The 17,311-nt window shown below is 39.1% G+C and overlaps 1 protein-coding gene across 5 annotated transcripts in view; it reads right to left on the bottom strand.

The window, feature by feature from the left end:
* Window positions 1-17,311, bottom strand: part of CACNB2 (calcium voltage-gated channel auxiliary subunit beta 2) — a 125,600-nt gene that overhangs the window by 96,245 nt on the left and 12,044 nt on the right. The window contains exon 1 of one of the 5 annotated variants that reach the window (XM_083405757.1): window positions 1,616-1,902. The exons of 3 other annotated variants lie outside the window; for them this stretch is intronic. In XM_083405757.1, coding sequence (XP_083261883.1) covers window positions 1,616-1,663 — 48 coding nt within the window. In that variant the 5' untranslated portion in view covers window positions 1,664-1,902. Of the gene's footprint in view, window positions 1-1,615; window positions 1,903-17,311 lie in introns of those variants that run through there. One more of the 5 variants, XM_083405760.1, reaches the window with a different exon arrangement.

Genomic DNA, 17,311 nt, shown 5'->3' with positions numbered 1-17,311 from the left:
CTGCTGTCTCAACTCATCCTTAGACTTTCCCATTGCCAACATCAAGTCTGATCCTATTTGGCCCTTAAACAGTGTGTGGAATGCAACTTTTGGTGAAATTCTGAAATCTGTTTCCTATGAGATAAGCATCTCAGTTTCAGCCAGCTGCCTGAATAGTGACCTATGTCTTGCTTGATAGATCCCCAGAAACAGCTTCCATGACAATTACACTAACAATTATGACAATTCCACTAACAATTATGTGTTCAACATTAAATGCTAAAAAGCTAAAACTTAATTAGTAGAACACATAGTTATTAAAGCAATGAATTTCTTATTCTCAAGTATGCCTGTGTTGTTTTAGATTGTTCATAAATATATGTGGGCCTCACATTTGCTACTAATAAATGAAAGTTGATGCCACAATATTTGACTTGTATACATCAAAATTATTGACTTATTTTTACCCAGTAGTATGACTCTTGTGTTCCAACTGTATCATATATTTTCTGTTGCTTACTCATATTCTAAAGGAGACAGAGTGCCAACATTATAGGATTGCAGTGTGTGCTATTCCATTAGTAAAGCAATTCATTATGTCAACTGTTGCATCACCAAGAAAATGAGAAGTGAAAATGAAATTAAAAGAAGCTACAGAAAACCCTTCTTAGCTATCTTGGGTTTTGTTTGCCATACAATGTTAAATCAAAATAGGAAAAAAACCACACATCCACTGTATGTCACAGAGAAACACACTGCATCACAAAAATACATCCCTCTCCCCAAACATTATAGGCCAATTGCTACTTTAAGCAATTCAACTCTATAAGCTTGGCCACATCGTATAAGCCTTCTGCTTCCTGTAACATCTGCACAGTAAACCAGAAAAGAACTGCTAAAGCATAATGCATCACTTAGGAGACTTATTACATCAGCTAAGTGCATCTTCAGCACATTTCAATTAACATTCAGTCCTTCTATTTCTTCTAATATATCAGTTTTATTGCTAAATTTCACAGCAAGAGCTAACATTTAAACAGCTTTTTTGCAATACAGCTTTGAAAAAACTTATATACTATGCTCTAGTATATAAGGACTTACATACTATGCTCTAGAAAACACCAGAAACTGATTAACATTTATGCCATACTTTTGCCACCATGCTGATGTTTACATTGAGGTAAAATGAAAAAAAGGAAGATTTCCCACACTAAGCAGCTGGTGGTAGCTGCTATACATGTCTATAGTTGACACTTAGGCTTGTAAATAAATTTAATATATTTGTTACATACTTGGACAAAATACACCCCTAACTGCCATACAAATGTATTTTTTAAAAGTCTATCATTTTTGTCAATAGAATATCTCAAAAAGGTCAGTTATTTGCTACAAGTTGCTTCCAGTATTTTTTCCGTGTTGCTCCTTATGAATTACTGCTTTGTTTTCTTTCTTTCATTCATTTTTTTTTAAAATACCTGTTAGAACTGTTCTTAAGCTCTGTGCAAGAAAGCCATTGCTCATTAGTCTTTCATCCAACAAACATCTCATAAAGCATCTGCATAAAGTAAACTGCACTATCAAATAGACTATGTTCACCTCCACAATCATCACCATTCTAAAACAATCAGAAACTTACATACGAAACCCGTACTCGACGCCGGTGTGCCAACCCACAGCACTGCATGAAGAGGACAGCAGAAAACACTCAGTATATGGTCTCACCAAGCTTCAGACTGTCTTGTCATTTCCTCTGAGACACTGTCCATTCCTCTTTACTCTCCAGCCCCAGAAAAAGAGAATAGGTAGAAAAATCATTCAGCCAAGCAATGTTGTTAAAAGTGCCCTTGCGACTGATGAAATTGTGTGTGTGTGTGTGTTTCCTTTAAGTAAATCAATCCCTTCTGTTTCAGCTGAATATATAATTACCAAATGTCTGTGTTCTCATCCCTATGCTACTATAATGCATCTCTACTGAAATGAATTATTTCCTACTTGAAGATTTTATATTACCTGTTCTGAACTTAAAAAATAATCTCAAATAGAAGAATCTTATTTCTGTGACTAGTGAAATACCCTTTTCGTGTTTGATTTCTTTGTGCTGCCGTGGCTGCTGCTGCTGCTGTTATTACAGGCTTCTTCCCAATACACAAACTAGCAAGAGCATCCTTGATTCAATGCTTCCTCTGGTCCACAATGGACATATCTGATCTGTTGTTTATTCCCCACCTCCAAGCTTGAAAAATGACTGAGTCTAGACTTTAATTCTCTCTGGATTCTTTGGACTACAGAACCACTGCACAAATTGTCAGAAGCCTTGTCTTGCAGTACGTGTTTCACATGAATTTCAAGCAGAGATTTTTTTTACTGGCTACAATACCTGACTGGCTTAGAAGCTGCAGTTGCACAGTGTTTTCTTCCTGTTGAAACTGACATAATATTTTCAATAACAGTAAAAGGTAAGCACAAATTTAGTTTTGATGCACCTTTAAAACAACCAAGAACAGTACTGGAGATAAGTATTTTTCTCTGGTGGTAACCTTTTGCAATGTTTATAATTTATTTATTTTTATTGCTGTGAGTTGCATCACTGTGATTAGCCAGCACCTTTGACAAAGCAATGCTAATCTTCATCAAAGAATGAGGATGGTCCCTTTTATGAGAAATTTGGGGAGGCAGATGCCCTGCAAAGGGGGTGACAGCTCTGAATTTACAGAGGCAGAGAAGGGTGAGAAGTATAGCTGAAGTTAGCTAAATGGGGATACATACTTGGGGGAGGGAGGGAAGCAGAAGTATTTCTAAGGATCCACTGTCTGCTTATAGGAGTGCATTCACGTCCATTATGATATATACACACACACACACAAAGTTTATAAAAACACTTTACCCCGGTCCTGCACTGCCACATCCAAAGGAAATTAAGGCCTGTAGTGCAGACGTGCCCAAATGATTTCTTCATGTTCATGGGAAGATATTACTTTAGTTAGGAGTGGGATAGTGCTTCAGAAACTGAACTGCTGTAACTGACCTAAAATGTGCAATGGACTGCACTCCTGTGCAGCAAGGCCAGGTCCCCCCTTGAGGGAGGGTGCAGCAGTTGCCTCGAGTGGTGGAAGCCCTTGAGGTGGTGACCCCATGGGCACCCTACCTGCCCCTGCCATCAACTTCCAACGACATCTTGTGGAGCATGCAAGATCTTGCTGGATATTCTTGGCCAGTGCCAGAGGCAGCACTTCCTGTTTCACCTTAAGCAGCAGCCCAGCCATGAACAGAAGACTCACAGGATAATCTTTGTAAGGAAATGGAGACTTTACAGCAAGGTTTTAGGAGGACCCTATAAAGCAATCCTGAAGCAGAGCTTGGAAGCTGTTCTGGAAAAAACAAGAGGCATGTTTCCTATATGGGATAAAGCTGTACAGAAGCCTAGCTGTCAAGCACCCACTGAATAATTACTGGTTATTGAGAAGTTGCATGAGAACAATGAGGAGTTGACAGAATCAAGAGACTTTGTCCATTCAGGCCAGCAGTAAGGGGAAGGGGAAGGAAAAGCAACAGGAAAAGTTGAAGCAAGAGACGATCAGAGCTGGGGAACCTGTGGCCCTCCAAATACTGCTGTGCTACAACTCCTATCACCTAACCACTGGCATTGTTGGATCATGGGTGTTGTCCTATATAACGGAAGTATAGATCCAACAATATCTGGTGAGGCACATGTTCTCCAGACCTGGCCTATAGTAATGGAAGGAGGTGGTTTCTTCACCACAATTGTATACCCTGAAAACCTCAAGCTCCACTACTAAGAATAATATAGAAACTGTGAATTATGGGTGCAAAACAGACTGGGAAATCAGTTTGATATCACAGCCTGTGTAAATGACAGGGGTGATGACAGAAAGGAAACTGACAACTGGCTTGAAGAGATCAGCTCTGCTGGTCAGGCAGAATATGTTGGGCATAGCTAACCTATGGATCTCCAGATGTTGTACTCTCAACTCTGACAAGTCCAAGATTCCATGGACAATTGTCAGGGATGGTGAGAGCTGTAGACAACCTACAGCTGGAGGCACACAGGTCATCCACCCCTGCCTTAGATAAAGCATTGTGATGGGCTTTAAATCTACAGATTGGAAAAGACCTGAGTTAGACTGGTCCAAGAACATGTTCAGAAGCAGCAAAATGAAGAAAGAGGGGACCTTTCCACAATGTCCCACAGAGAAGACAATTCAATGGGAACTCATTTTCTCTCCCTGGAAATTTGCCTTGAAAGAAACACTATATTCATTGAATTCTACTCAGCACCAACACACAGAAACGGAAGGGAAATGTGCACTTTTGGTGAAGATGTTTTGGAACTGGGTGTTTTGATAGCATCCCTGTGCAGAGGCATACTTAGGCTCCCTTGTGCCCTTGGCAAGGAGCTGTATCAGCACTTCAGAAGCCAGGAGAAACCATGGACCAGAAACTCAATAGGTTTGCTTTTCATTGCCTTTCGTGCTCCGCCAGTAACTTCCTCCTGGGCTGGGTTGGGTCAGGTCTACTCTGCCTTTCCTCTTCCTCCATTATTCCGCCGGTCCATATGTTTGCCTTGCTGCCTCCCTTTCTCCCTCTGTTTGCTGTTTTCCCTTCTGTCTCCTTCCTCCCCTTTACCTCCTCCTGCAACTCTCATCTACTCTCTCCATTTTTCTTCCATCTGAGCCCTGCTTTGCACTCACCTGACTGTGGAGGAGCCCCCACAGGGCTGTTGTGATGGTCTGTGCCAGTGACTGGATTCCTTCACTGAGAAGCCCAGAGGAGAGGAGCCTACATGTCTGGCTCAGCCACCCAGAGCAGTGGAGGAGTGGCCTGGGGAGTGCAGTGTACATGGGCAGGTGGACAGGTAGGCTCCTAGCCACTCCAAGTCCTCCTGGGCCTGGGCCCTTGGTCAGGACCAACCTGGCAACTCCTAGGTATACCCCTGTCCCTGTAGCAGGAGATTGGGGTGCCTTACAATTTTGGGCTGCCAAGTTTTTGTTCCTTGAGTTACTCTGAGACTGATAAGAAATAAAATGGGACTGTGAAGAGACTGTTATCATCATGTAGAGAAGTGTATGTCTGGGTATAGGACAAGGGGTAAAGAATCAAACATTGTGTTTTTCTTGCTAATACTGAAAATCTTCACTGGAGACCATTTTTGGCTTGGGCAAACATTTGTTGGTGATGGCGAAAACCCTTTTTAAAATGTGCATACCTATCTAACCATGACCCTGAGCTTTTAATTTTTAACATGTCCAACTGTTCTTTAAGCTATCTCAGCATGGCATTCAAGCTTTTTCTGACAGGAGGAACAATGTATGTTTACAAGTTTCAAAGTGTAGCAAGAGCTCTTGACAAAAGAAAGTTACTGTTTCTTAATAACTGTTGGTCCCTTGAAAGGACAATGCATTGGCAGAGGTGGCCAGGAAGGGGTTGTTTTCAGAAGTACCTTGCAAGGATGTGTATATGAGAAAGAAACAGCACTTTTGAAATGTCAAATGGCTAGAAGCAGAGAGAGGGGGAGATTTTCTACATGAAGTTAGCCTTGGAGGGATTGATTAAGCAGCTGTCTCAGGATCCACTTCCTACTTGTAGGAGTGTACTTGCCTTCACTATGCTTTGATTTAAAAGACATATATAGAAGCAAATAAAAGTGACAAAGATAAAAGTTTCCCAAGTTCTTTCACCTGAAAAATAAAACCCTGTAGCACTATATCTGCAACTCAATTGTCAGGAAAACATTGTTGATATAAGTGTGGTTGAAAACAGGAAATAGAACTTAATATATTTATTAGCATTAATGTTATAAAATCTGAATTATTGTTAACATATTTATTGAGGACTATAATGCATAGATGAATAATTATTACCCTTCAAAAATGGATTTTCAAGGGTGAGCATCACAGAATCCCCTAAAAAGTTACTCAAAATGTCAGTAGCTAACTCCAAATATAAAGTATCACAAAAGTGAGCTATGTGAGCTGGCTCATTCTCATCCCAGGACTGTTGCTAGCCAGACACTGAATCAGCTGATCAAATGACTGTCTGGAACTGATGAAATGTATTCACATAGCTTAATGCCAGCACACTAAGGACACCACAGTTTTGAATGCCTAGTTATCTTCTCTAATGGCCTTCTGTATTGTGAATGAGAAGAGCAGTGTACTAATAATGGAGGAACTCAAACAGAAAGAAGATGGCCTCTAAGTACTTGGGTTCATTTCCTGCAAATGTTTAATTCATTCATCTCTCCCCCTCCCCACTTGGTCGGGCCAGTGGTGTAGCGTGGGTTGTCAGCACCCGGGGCAAGGCAAGTAATTTGCGCCCCCTAACCCGTGGATTTGCGCACCCTAACCCTAACCCCCAGATGTTGCGCCCGGTGCGGCTGGCCCCCCCCTGCACCCCCCACGCTATGCCACTGGGTCGGGCTCCAGGAAGTTCAGACACAGCATAAAGTTTTTTGAGAATCTGCACTGCTTATACTGCAGGAAATTACAATATGTTCAGTGTTTTATTAAGCCCCACTTTTCTCACAGAGACTTAAAGTGCCTTACAGATAAAATGTGTCTGCCGTAAATAAACACTTTGAAAACTTGCTGATAGTGTATCAAATTCATTTCCCCTTTTTACGTCTTTGGTTCTTCACAGATGCTATTACCTGTTCTTTTGGCTACTGTCTGAGAACCTTTAGAAAAGCTCCTGTAGGCAGCATAGTGTAGAGTTAGTACATATCTTTAATCTTAACTGAGCCAACACTTTTGGCATCAGGCTTTTCACTGAGCAACTGGGAGTGGGAAGGGTGGAAGAAAGAGAGAGAAAAAAACCTATTCATTCATTCAATATACCACCCTTCATCTAATGATCACAAGGTGGTTGGCAGCATAAAAACTAGTGATGTGAGGTGAGAATATTCTCCGGAGAATATTCTCTGCTAGAAAATTCTGTGGAGAATATTCTCCACAAATTGTAAACTCTAATGTAAGAATAAGTTTTAAAACCCACATTTAAAAAATCTAGCAAATAATAAGTCAAGCTGTGATATTGCCAGTGTAAGTAATGAATAATCTCAAAATATCAGCAAGTGCACCAAATGATGCACAAGATATTTTGGCAGAGCTGGCAGCATATTGTGCTAAGGAAGATTTTTTTTAGCAAGTCATATGTATTGAAGTCAGTTGAAAAAGTGGTTGCAGTGGTTTGGTGGAAGGGAACATGCTTTGGTTCAAAGCATAGCAGAGTGGCTGTGGACATTTTAAATATGCCACCAATGACAGCTGCAACAGAACGTAGCTTCAGTACTTATGGACTTATTCATTCAGCAAAAAGGAATAGGCTTACTGTAGACAGAGCAGGAAAGCTTACATATGTAGTTCATAACTTAAAATGCCTAGAAGAGAAGAAAACACAGCTTCTAACAAGCTCATTGAATTTTACACAACCATCAACTTCATTCTATGATCTCGCAGATGATCAGTGTGGACTGAAAGCTCTGTTGCTTGTGGAGACAAAGATGGTAACTTCTCCTCTTAAGATGTTTGAGGAGTCAATATAAATTTATAAACATTTGAGACTTGTTACTTAAAGCCAATTTTAAAAAATAAATTTATTTCTTGTGACAATTTATCAGTTATAATTTAAATATGTTGTGCATTGCCTTACTTGTCTAAGCAGATAGTAATTTGAATTTCTGATGTTATGTATATTACTGATTATTTGTGTTTTATTTTCTGGAAATAATAGCATTTATTTTAAACTTTATATTGATTTTATTAGTGTTGCACTGAAAATACTATACCATGTAGATATTAAAGAACGTACTCATGTAGCAGATTTTCAATGCATTAAAATGAATATTCTCCTATTTTAAATGTAGTGAAGTTAATGGAAGGCTGGAATTCAGAAGTTTAATCTGAATATAAATCAAGACTTTCAGCAATTTACAAGTGGTTCACTGAGATTTTTTTGCGGGGGGAGCGTATTTTGGGAACCACTGCCCTATACTACAAGGTAGCAAAATTTCAACTGAAGCATTATGGGGAACATAGTGGTTCACTGGACCACCAATACTGCACCATCTCTTTCAACAGACAGTGCTAAGATAAAAATAGTATTTGCTTCTTAAAAAGCATAAACTACTAATTACTGTCAAAGTTAATATGGAATATTTATATATTGAGATCCATATACTAAAAGAGCAAAGTATACAATAGCACTCTCACAGTTTGCTCATGGGATGGAAATTATTATGTTTTGGCCACTAGATGGCAAAGCTGACCACAGAACTGACACACCTCTACATCTTATTTCTGAAAAGTTTGTTATTGTGCACACACACACACAAAGAAACAAATATTCTAGGCTTCCCTGCTGACTGAAATCCTCCTCAACTATTCAAATCACTTGGTGAAATCTAAAAGAAGTCTCTTACTTATAAACCTAATAAAATATCACCAATATAATTTCATCTCAAAAACCACAAAGTTAACTTTAAAATCCACAGTTGGTTAATATCATTTTTAGAACCAACTTGAAAGTCACAAAAGGCGTGTCAAGCTTTTGAGTTCTCCAGAAGTCTTCATCTTCTGGAGGCGAGAATTACACAAGGCAGACGGTGGTGAAAAATCAAAACACAAAAAGAAAAGAATCACCTGGATCTGGTAGCCAAGAGGTCTGTTTGTAGGCTCAGTTTCAATAAACTCAATAAACTGATCATCTGGAGGAACCATGAACAACTAGAAAATACCTGGAGGGATGATAACTATTTCCCCTAATCTCAGATAATGTTATCTAGGAGACTGTGTGTGAAGATACTATTATTATTCAGCCCAGTATACCCGAAGGAGTGTCTCTACCTCCATCGCTCAGCCCATACACTGAGTTCCTCCTCTGAGGGTCTTCTGCTGGTACCCTCATTGCGAGAAGCATTTACAGGGAACCAGGCAGAGGGTCTTTTTGGCAGTGGTGCCCTCCCTGTGGAATGCTCTCCCTTCGGATGTCAAGGAGATAAATAATTGCACAACTTTTAGAAGACATCTGAAGGCACCCCTGTATCGGGAGGTTTTTAATGCTTGATGTTTTATGTTTTTAGATATGCTGTAAGCCGCTCAGAGTGGCTGGGGAAATCCAGCCAGAAGGATGGGGTATAAATAATAAAATTTTATTATTATGAAGAGTATGGAGACAAAAAACAGGGAGAGCTAGGTTTGGACTCTGTGAGCACCTTAGGATGTCACCTGTCTTCTTATAAATCTGATGTGGGAGTAGGGCTTTGGCTGTTTGGTGGAGTACTTTAAAAGCTGTTCCTTCATTTGTGACCTGTTTCCAAAGGAAACCAAATCTCAGTAAGTTTTGCCCCTCAGAGAAGTGGGATGAATATAACACCCTGTGACTCTGTTAGCTAATACAAAGAAGTGTGAAAAGTTCACAATAAAAGGAGGAAATGGAAGAATAAGTATTTCTGATCCTTTACGAAACTAGCATGTAAACATTAAATTTATTTAGTTAAATTATCTTTATTCAACCTCTTGCCATGAGATGGCAGCAGACTTCAGCTGTAATTATTAAATGCTGCAGACTTAAAATGAACCCTTGGAAAGCCCTTCTGGGTCTATTATCTTGGAAGTTGTGAGGGCTGGGAAATTTCCTTTTTAGGTCAGCATCTTCCTCCATACACTCCCTGTTTCCTTAGAATGATAAATAATTTTGGTGGGATAAAGAAATGACCACACGCAAATGTTAAGCAGGACAGAGGGCATTGACTGCTAAAACCTATTTAATGATAAATAGAAAATTAGCATTAGTCAGAGACAGGCAGAATTCCAAATGAAATTACTCTAAACCAAACTTTTACTAATTTTTCCCAGACCAGCAATCTTTAGTTCATTGGGCTAACTAGGATGTCGTTTTATACTGTACTATTATTAGTTATCTCGAAATCAATATTCTCTATTACACTAGCTACCATAAGTGGCACTTTTCACATAACAGCCCTCAGCACGCCATAGCAACAGGAAGAGTCTGAAGTAAAATGGCCTGGTTTCTATAGTAACTGTCTTTCCGACCATCTGTAATCAAATGGGATCATAGGCAGGGAAACTAAAATGGGCAATTCTGCACATTTTAAAACTATTTGTATATAAAAACTTCTCAAAGTTTTGCAGCTTTGCTTCAGCATTATTACTTATTTCTTAACATAATTAAGTACTATCACATATTAAACAGTAATAAATGAAGCAATGCAAATGCACTCTCTTGTCACAAGTAAGTGACAGAAGCCGTGGCTGCTGAGAGAAAAGGGAAGCTGGTTAAGGCAGGGTGGAGAATACATTCCCCTTAATAGCAAAAAACATGCTAGTCAAATAACACATTCACAGGACATGCAAGTGGAGCTGAATTTCCTGCCACAATCAGTCTCTCCTGATTTTTACCCTACTGCTGTTTTCTGCATGCTTCATTTCTGATGACAGATTTGTGCGCATTTATTCATTTTCTGTGATGTAACAAACTACACTGCACTCCTGTCATGTGATAACATATATCAAAACTGAAAAAGATCAGATGTGTGAGGTAAGGTGTTTAGGCACTGAAATAGTGTTGCAAGAATATCTGAAAAAGATCAGATGAGTGAGGTAAGGTGTTTAGGCGCTGAAATAGTGTTACAAGAATATCTTTAAAAATTTTACCTATTAAGCTGTTTACTGCTTGTGACCCAATAGCCCCAAGGTTCGAATTCAGATCTTGTCAGGGGACTGCCATCGGAACAGGGCAGGGAGGGAGGGGGGCCGCTGGGATACAGGGAGCCTCCGAAAATCCTGAGTAGCAGTTCCTTTTCCAGCGGTGGGGAAAGCCACACCTCCAGTGGAGAAGAGGGGAAAAGGCTCGAGGATGCTGCTAAGAGCCCCAGCGCCTCACCTTGCCAGGCTGCTGGTGGGGAAAGCCGCACCTCCAGTGGAGGAGAGGGGAAAGGGCTTGAGGATGCTGCTGAGAGCCCCAGTGCCTCATCTTGCCAGGCTGGCCAGGAGGGACAGATGCCTCTTCCGTCGCCCAGCTTGTGCAGAGGGCTAAAATGCAAGGAAGGGAGGCAGAGGCTTGGGGTGCAGAAGTTCTTATGTTGGGGCAGAAGCCAGAAGGGGCCACTTCCGGATTCTGCAAGGGACTAACACGGACATGGACTTTGTAGTTCTGCACTGTAAATAGTTTGCACGATAAAACTTGTAAAAGACAGGTTGGAGTTCTGCCTGGTTACTCGTGAGCAACCAGCAGCAGCATCTGACAGATCTGATAGGTTATTAGGATGTTTCCCACATGCCTTTCTCTGGATGTACCCACTTTTGCAGGTTAGACTGATGGCAAGTAAAGAAAAGGCCTTTCCGTGGTGGCATCTTAGCCAAAGAAGACCCTGTTGAGATTCACTTGCCATCAAATAAGTTTTGGTGCCATATCAAACCAGTCTGTGCTTTTAATTTAAACTTACACATTTTTTTTGTTACTGAATGTTAATGTCATGCCAAATTCAATACACATTCAAGTAGCAATAAAAGCCAACAACTACATATGACTTCAAAAGACAAAACTTTCAAAACATGAGAAGATTAGTGACAAGGAAGTGAAAAGGCAATAGGGTCACATTTCTGCAAAAGTACTTAGGAATTGTTCAGAACCACAATAATGGAAATTCAGCTAGAACGTACAATATACCATAGGTCAGGAAAAGGATCACCAAGGCCAAGAGGATGCCAACATTGTTAATAAGCAGAGTAAATGAAGCTGTTAGAGACAGTAAGTCTTTCTTTAGAAAATGGAAGTATTGTCCTTACATGACAACAAAAAGGAACACAAACGAAATAAATAAAAAATACAAAATAAATGCAAATAGACAATAAGACACACACAAAAATGATTTTGAGGAGCACACTGAGAAAAGCAAAAGCCCAACAAAATACATTCTTCAAATACATTAGTAGCAGGAGACAAGTGGTTGAATCTTTGGGTGACAAGGGAGTCGAAAGTGTACTAGAGAAGGAAAATGAGACTGCAGCGAAGCTGAAGGAATTCTTACTATCTGCCTTGAGAAGGAAAGATATACAGCAGATCCCTGTGCCTGCATGGGACTCTAAGAACTGTGGCGAAGAAAAGCTGTGACAAAAGATGGAAGTTCTAGATTTTACTGAGAAATTCACCAGGTTAAGATGACATCACTGAAGAGTTTTTAAAGAACGTAAATCTCAAATTGCTGATCTTCCAACAAAAATATGTAACTTGCCCCTAAGATCAGTCCCTGTATAGTCACAGATTTACTACCTATTTTATAGGCTAGCTGTTCCTCCGGTCACACTTGGTGCTGCACCTGACAACATAGTGGGCACAATTTGAGGGAGGTTCCCACATACCCTTATTGTAATAATTAACAATAATGTTTGGCAGTCATTTATATCCACCCATACGATTCGTTTTCCTTAGAATTCGCACACTCAAGAAAACTGGTTTTTTAACTCAAGGGATATAACAGGCAGTTTGCTAAGTGGCATGGGAGTTTTCTATTCAAAGGTCCCAAATGTAACTTATCATCTGTAATAAGATAAACAAAGACTGTACTGATCTTTTGTGCCTTTGTTTTTCTCTTTTTCTTTCCCAAGGGCAATTTTGTAGTGGCATAACAGAACTGTAAGCAACTGCTGTTCTAGGAAAATAGTTGAAGATAGAAATCTACACCACTCTGTGGAATATAAATGTTTCAGTACTTACTTATGCAAACAGTATCTATTCAGTAATGTTTGAGGCAGTAGTAGTCTCGAACGGATCACAGTCACTCTACAGTTTACTAAATTCTGGCCTAATGGAAGACATGTTTACTTTAAAATTACCCAAATAAGCTGAATACAGCACTCTTATTTTCAAGTACAGCATAAAATGCCTCAAAGTTTATACTCTTTATGTTGCCACCCCATAGCAAAGACTCTGCAGTCTCTTTCATATTTAGAATTTTTCAGATCTGAACTTCTCTGCTGACTCACAGCTCATAGATTGGTCTCTCATAATCAGGGATTATTCCTAACCATTAGCAACAAAGCATTAAAAATATGAGAATGCTTCCTTAGCAGACAATACAAAATATAAATTCTATTTTAACAATTGATGGTACAACCCATACAAATCTGATGGCAGGAGGGAAGGCTCATCAGGTACTTTTCTAGAAGCTCTGACAAGGAGAAGTGTAGGTACGCCATTTGCCAGTGTTTCTGGCAACCAGTCTTTCTTTTTACATATTAGGAGGACACTGAGCCATGCCGCTTGCAGACCACACTGGGAGACACCACTCTATTGCCCTCACAACAGAATAATAGCCCTTCAAACAGAACATGCATGATATGCATTGAGTAGAGACTTGGAGCACTAGATATCCATATTGGGGGAATGTGAAGTCCTTGCCTTACTTTTGGACTTCCCATTGATAAAAGGATGCTGAACTGGGTGGGCCACATTTTAACTTTCCATGAAAAGAAGTTGCAGAGGGCTGCCAACTCCATCAGTGAAACATCACTACAGAATGAGGTATAGCTTAATTTGATAGAGCTGGGGGAAAGAAAACCTGAGGGATCCAATCATGGATATGTTGAATAACATACATTTTGTTCCTAACATCATTAATGTTAGTTTAATACCGGTTTTTATTTAAAATTGTTTTTATACCGAATGACTTGATAGCAATCATAAAAAAATTGAAATAATATTTCAGATATAAAAATAGTGCCATCCAAACCTACTGATTTGTCCACGGCAGAACATTTTAACAGAACCAATGACTTTCAGAGCAATCTGATAGAGTCCAACAGAAGATAGCACAAGCATCCACCCAAGCTTCAGATTGGAACATTTTCCGCTTTCTGTCATCAAACAGAGTCTGTTCTATATCAGATGAAATGTTCGTAACCAAAACATTATCTTAAAAGTTCAAGAACTACCATACAAATGTGCTATCCTATCATGCAAGTGCTTAGATTTAATTATGTGCGGTATGTTTATGTCTTCATATTCCTAAAAAGGCAGAAGCATTTTAAAACGAAGGAATGAACTTTCTGCCCTGTTAATGATAGCATTCTGTTGCTTTTATGGATGGTTCTTTAATGTCTTTCAACAGAAAAAGAAAAAAGGAACACCATTAATTCAAAACTGCAATAGAAATGTATTTAAAAGCCATTACAACTATTGTCTGTTTTTAAATTGATTTTGCTATATATATAAAAAAGGAGAATACTAATGGAATATGCTTTTCTCAAGAGGAACCACTAAAGTATTTTCATCTCAACTTAAAATGTACTAATATAAATTAAAGGAAAACAGAGAGATCTGTAAGAAATATTCTCAGTCTCACAAAACCAAGGTCTCTTGAAAGCGAGCCTGGCTCATTTAGAATCAGTTGCATAATGAGCACCAGCATTTATAACCCTCCCTCAAATTATAAATAATTTACCATCCAATAAATGAAAATTACAAGAGTTTTCAGTCAGAATCTGTATCTTTTAAAAAAATAAATAAACGAACCATCTACCTTACTGTTCCTTGAATACTCAGATGATTCTGCTACATATTATACTTTTCATGAAGCTTTTGCCCGGACAACATATCCCTTTCCCCCAATCTATGTAATTCAAGTGTAGTTCTCCTCCCAAAATTTCAAAGTATGACAACCTAGTCATAAAAAATCTATTAAAATAATAAAGCAATGCATAAATATTACATTTCAGTTACCTTCTCTTTTTCAGGTTTAGGATCTAGAGTTTTCTTTGCATTCTCACTTTCATTTTTATTTGATGGTTCTTCTTTGCTTTCTTGTTCATCTTTATTTTGCAGTTCCTCAGTATTTGGAACCGTATCTGCATTTTGCTTTTCATCTGTATTCTGTATATCAGTATGTATTTCCCTATCTGTATCTTCCACTTCATTTGAATTCCATAGTTCTTCAGCATTGGAGGTTTCTTCAACAAAGTCTTCTGCCATTCTGAACGCATAAAACAGTGCTGACAACTTTCCTCACAAACATTTAAGTGTGAGTGTCCAAGTATTAAGTTTGTGTCGAGGTGATAGGATCAAAGTGAGCTAGAAAACAGACACCTGAACCTAGTACTGACACCTATGTGAAACGAAAGCCTTTTGTTGTATTCCTCTTTTTATATTTAGTTCTAATACTCCACTAAGCGTATGTGTATGTGTAATTCTATTACTTAGTCTATCATTGTTATGGAACCCAAACTGTCACTGAAACCTGACAAGAGAGTAACAATGCAGCAAAAGTAAACTACTTCTACAACAACTTTCCCCACAGTCCTCTAGTTGTTCTCAGTGAAGGCTGACATGGATACTTGATCATTAGTCTTGCAATTAGAGTAGTTTCAGTCAGCAGGAATCAACCAATGCAAAGGGTGTGCTTGGGCATTCACCAACAAGTGGCAAGTTGTATCTGTGCCCAACATGGCTGATGAACCTTCTAAAATATAAAAGATAATTCAATGGATCATCTGTCTGTGACATTCAAAGTATTTCAGAAAATAAATGAAGCCCCATGAGATTAGAAATACAATCCATGTATCACTTGAATTAAAAGCAGAACTCCATATATTGCAAATAACTAAAGGATTTTGCGGCAGTTGCAGCAGTGAAACCTCTAATTGAGCTAATGTGAGCTGCCGGCTGCTAATTCCTCCCCAAATCACTTCTTTGTTTAGCCTGGCTCGATTCTTTCATCACCACAAACCCCCCCCCCCCTTCTTCAACGCCACCAACAGTTATGCTGATGGGTGCTGAAAATGATAGTAAATGTAGTGATGGTGTTGCCAAGGTACAAGTAGGCCACGTTTCTCCTCCTCAGGGGTTGCTTTCCTATCTTCAGACATTTTTTGCAATATGATTCATTTCCCCTTGACTAAACAGCAAGAGAGGCAATAATTTGTCAAAGAGTACATGAGCTTGTCTCAGACACATTAGCCTATTATCTTGCTGAAGCTAAGCAGGTATAGGCCTGACCAGTGCCTGGGTAGGTGACCACCTGGGAACTATGTGTTCACTTTCTTAATGGAAGAAAGATGGGATATAAATGGAAGAAAATAAAATAATGAAAATAAAACTTCATTGTCTGGCAATGTCTGGAAGATGTTAGCACTTTCTGTGCATTTTTTTTACTGCCAAGAGAACAGCCTGACCTCAGTATTACTTTCTTAATTGCTTTCCTGCTGAGATGAAAATGGAAATGGTCAGTGGAGATAAAAACAAATTATCCTACTCCTTGGATTTAAAAATTGTCAGAATAGCTGTGCAGGGAAATTAAAACTTTTTGGAATGCGGATTAGTGAACTGGAGAAGAATAGGTGGAAAGGGAATAAACTGGATGAACATTTTCATATAATTTTTACAGTAATATGACCTTTGTGTACGATTTCTAAATGCAAAAAGAATTTTTGTAGGTAATTTAACATATGTTTTGCAAAGCAAGTTGAAAATCTGCTGGTATTGGCTAGTTTCTAAGTCCTATTTTAAAAGAGAAAGCTAGTCATTAAATTCGAAACCTGAATTTAATGATATCCTTAAATTTGGCCTTACAACCCAGTCCCCTAGGTTAGCACTCTGTATGACATTTCTAGGTCAGGGTAGATATATTTAAAGAACCAACATTATAACTACACAAAATTTAAACACTATAGCTGATGAAAAGTTAAGTCAGTAGGGAGAAAAAATGTAATATTTGTGTATGATGATCATATCATTTCTTTCTTGAAGAAAGTCTTGTGAAGACTAGTTCAATTTGTCACATGACTTTCAAATATTTTTTCATATCCAGTGAGCTGAGGGGGGAAACAGAGGGAAAAGATAATGCTTAGATCACTGTGAACACAGCACCCTTGTTGACAACGAGTGAAATAAATGATATCCTGTGCTCCAAATCTTGTTGGCATCAATCTGTCTCAAGAGACAATGGAGGAGTGCACACTTGAGAGTGAGATCACACTGTTAGAAGGATGTAGCGCCTGCTGTGGCTGTAGAGACTGATGTAGGAGAGAGATGCTTTATTGCAGCTAGGGTAGATGAAGGCATCCAGTTGTGCTACTGCAGATGCACCATGGTTTTTCTTCTTTCTGTGCTCCTCCCAGAAGCCATTCCTTCTCTGGTCACTGCTATGGATCGAGCATGTCCTTGGGGATCCTGACATCTTCCATTCTGTGGACATGACCAAGCCTGTGTAGACATTGCTAAGACAGGAGTGCAAACATGCTGGGAATGTCTCATTGATCAGTTCCTCTGTTGGTTAGGACCAGGTTGAATATAGATGATC

Source organism: Podarcis tiliguerta (genome assembly GCF_965153285.1).
Source record: "Podarcis tiliguerta genome assembly, chromosome: 12".
NCBI lineage: Eukaryota > Metazoa > Chordata > Lepidosauria > Squamata > Lacertidae > Podarcis > Podarcis tiliguerta.
This window is presented reverse-complemented; position numbering and strand designations above follow the sequence as displayed.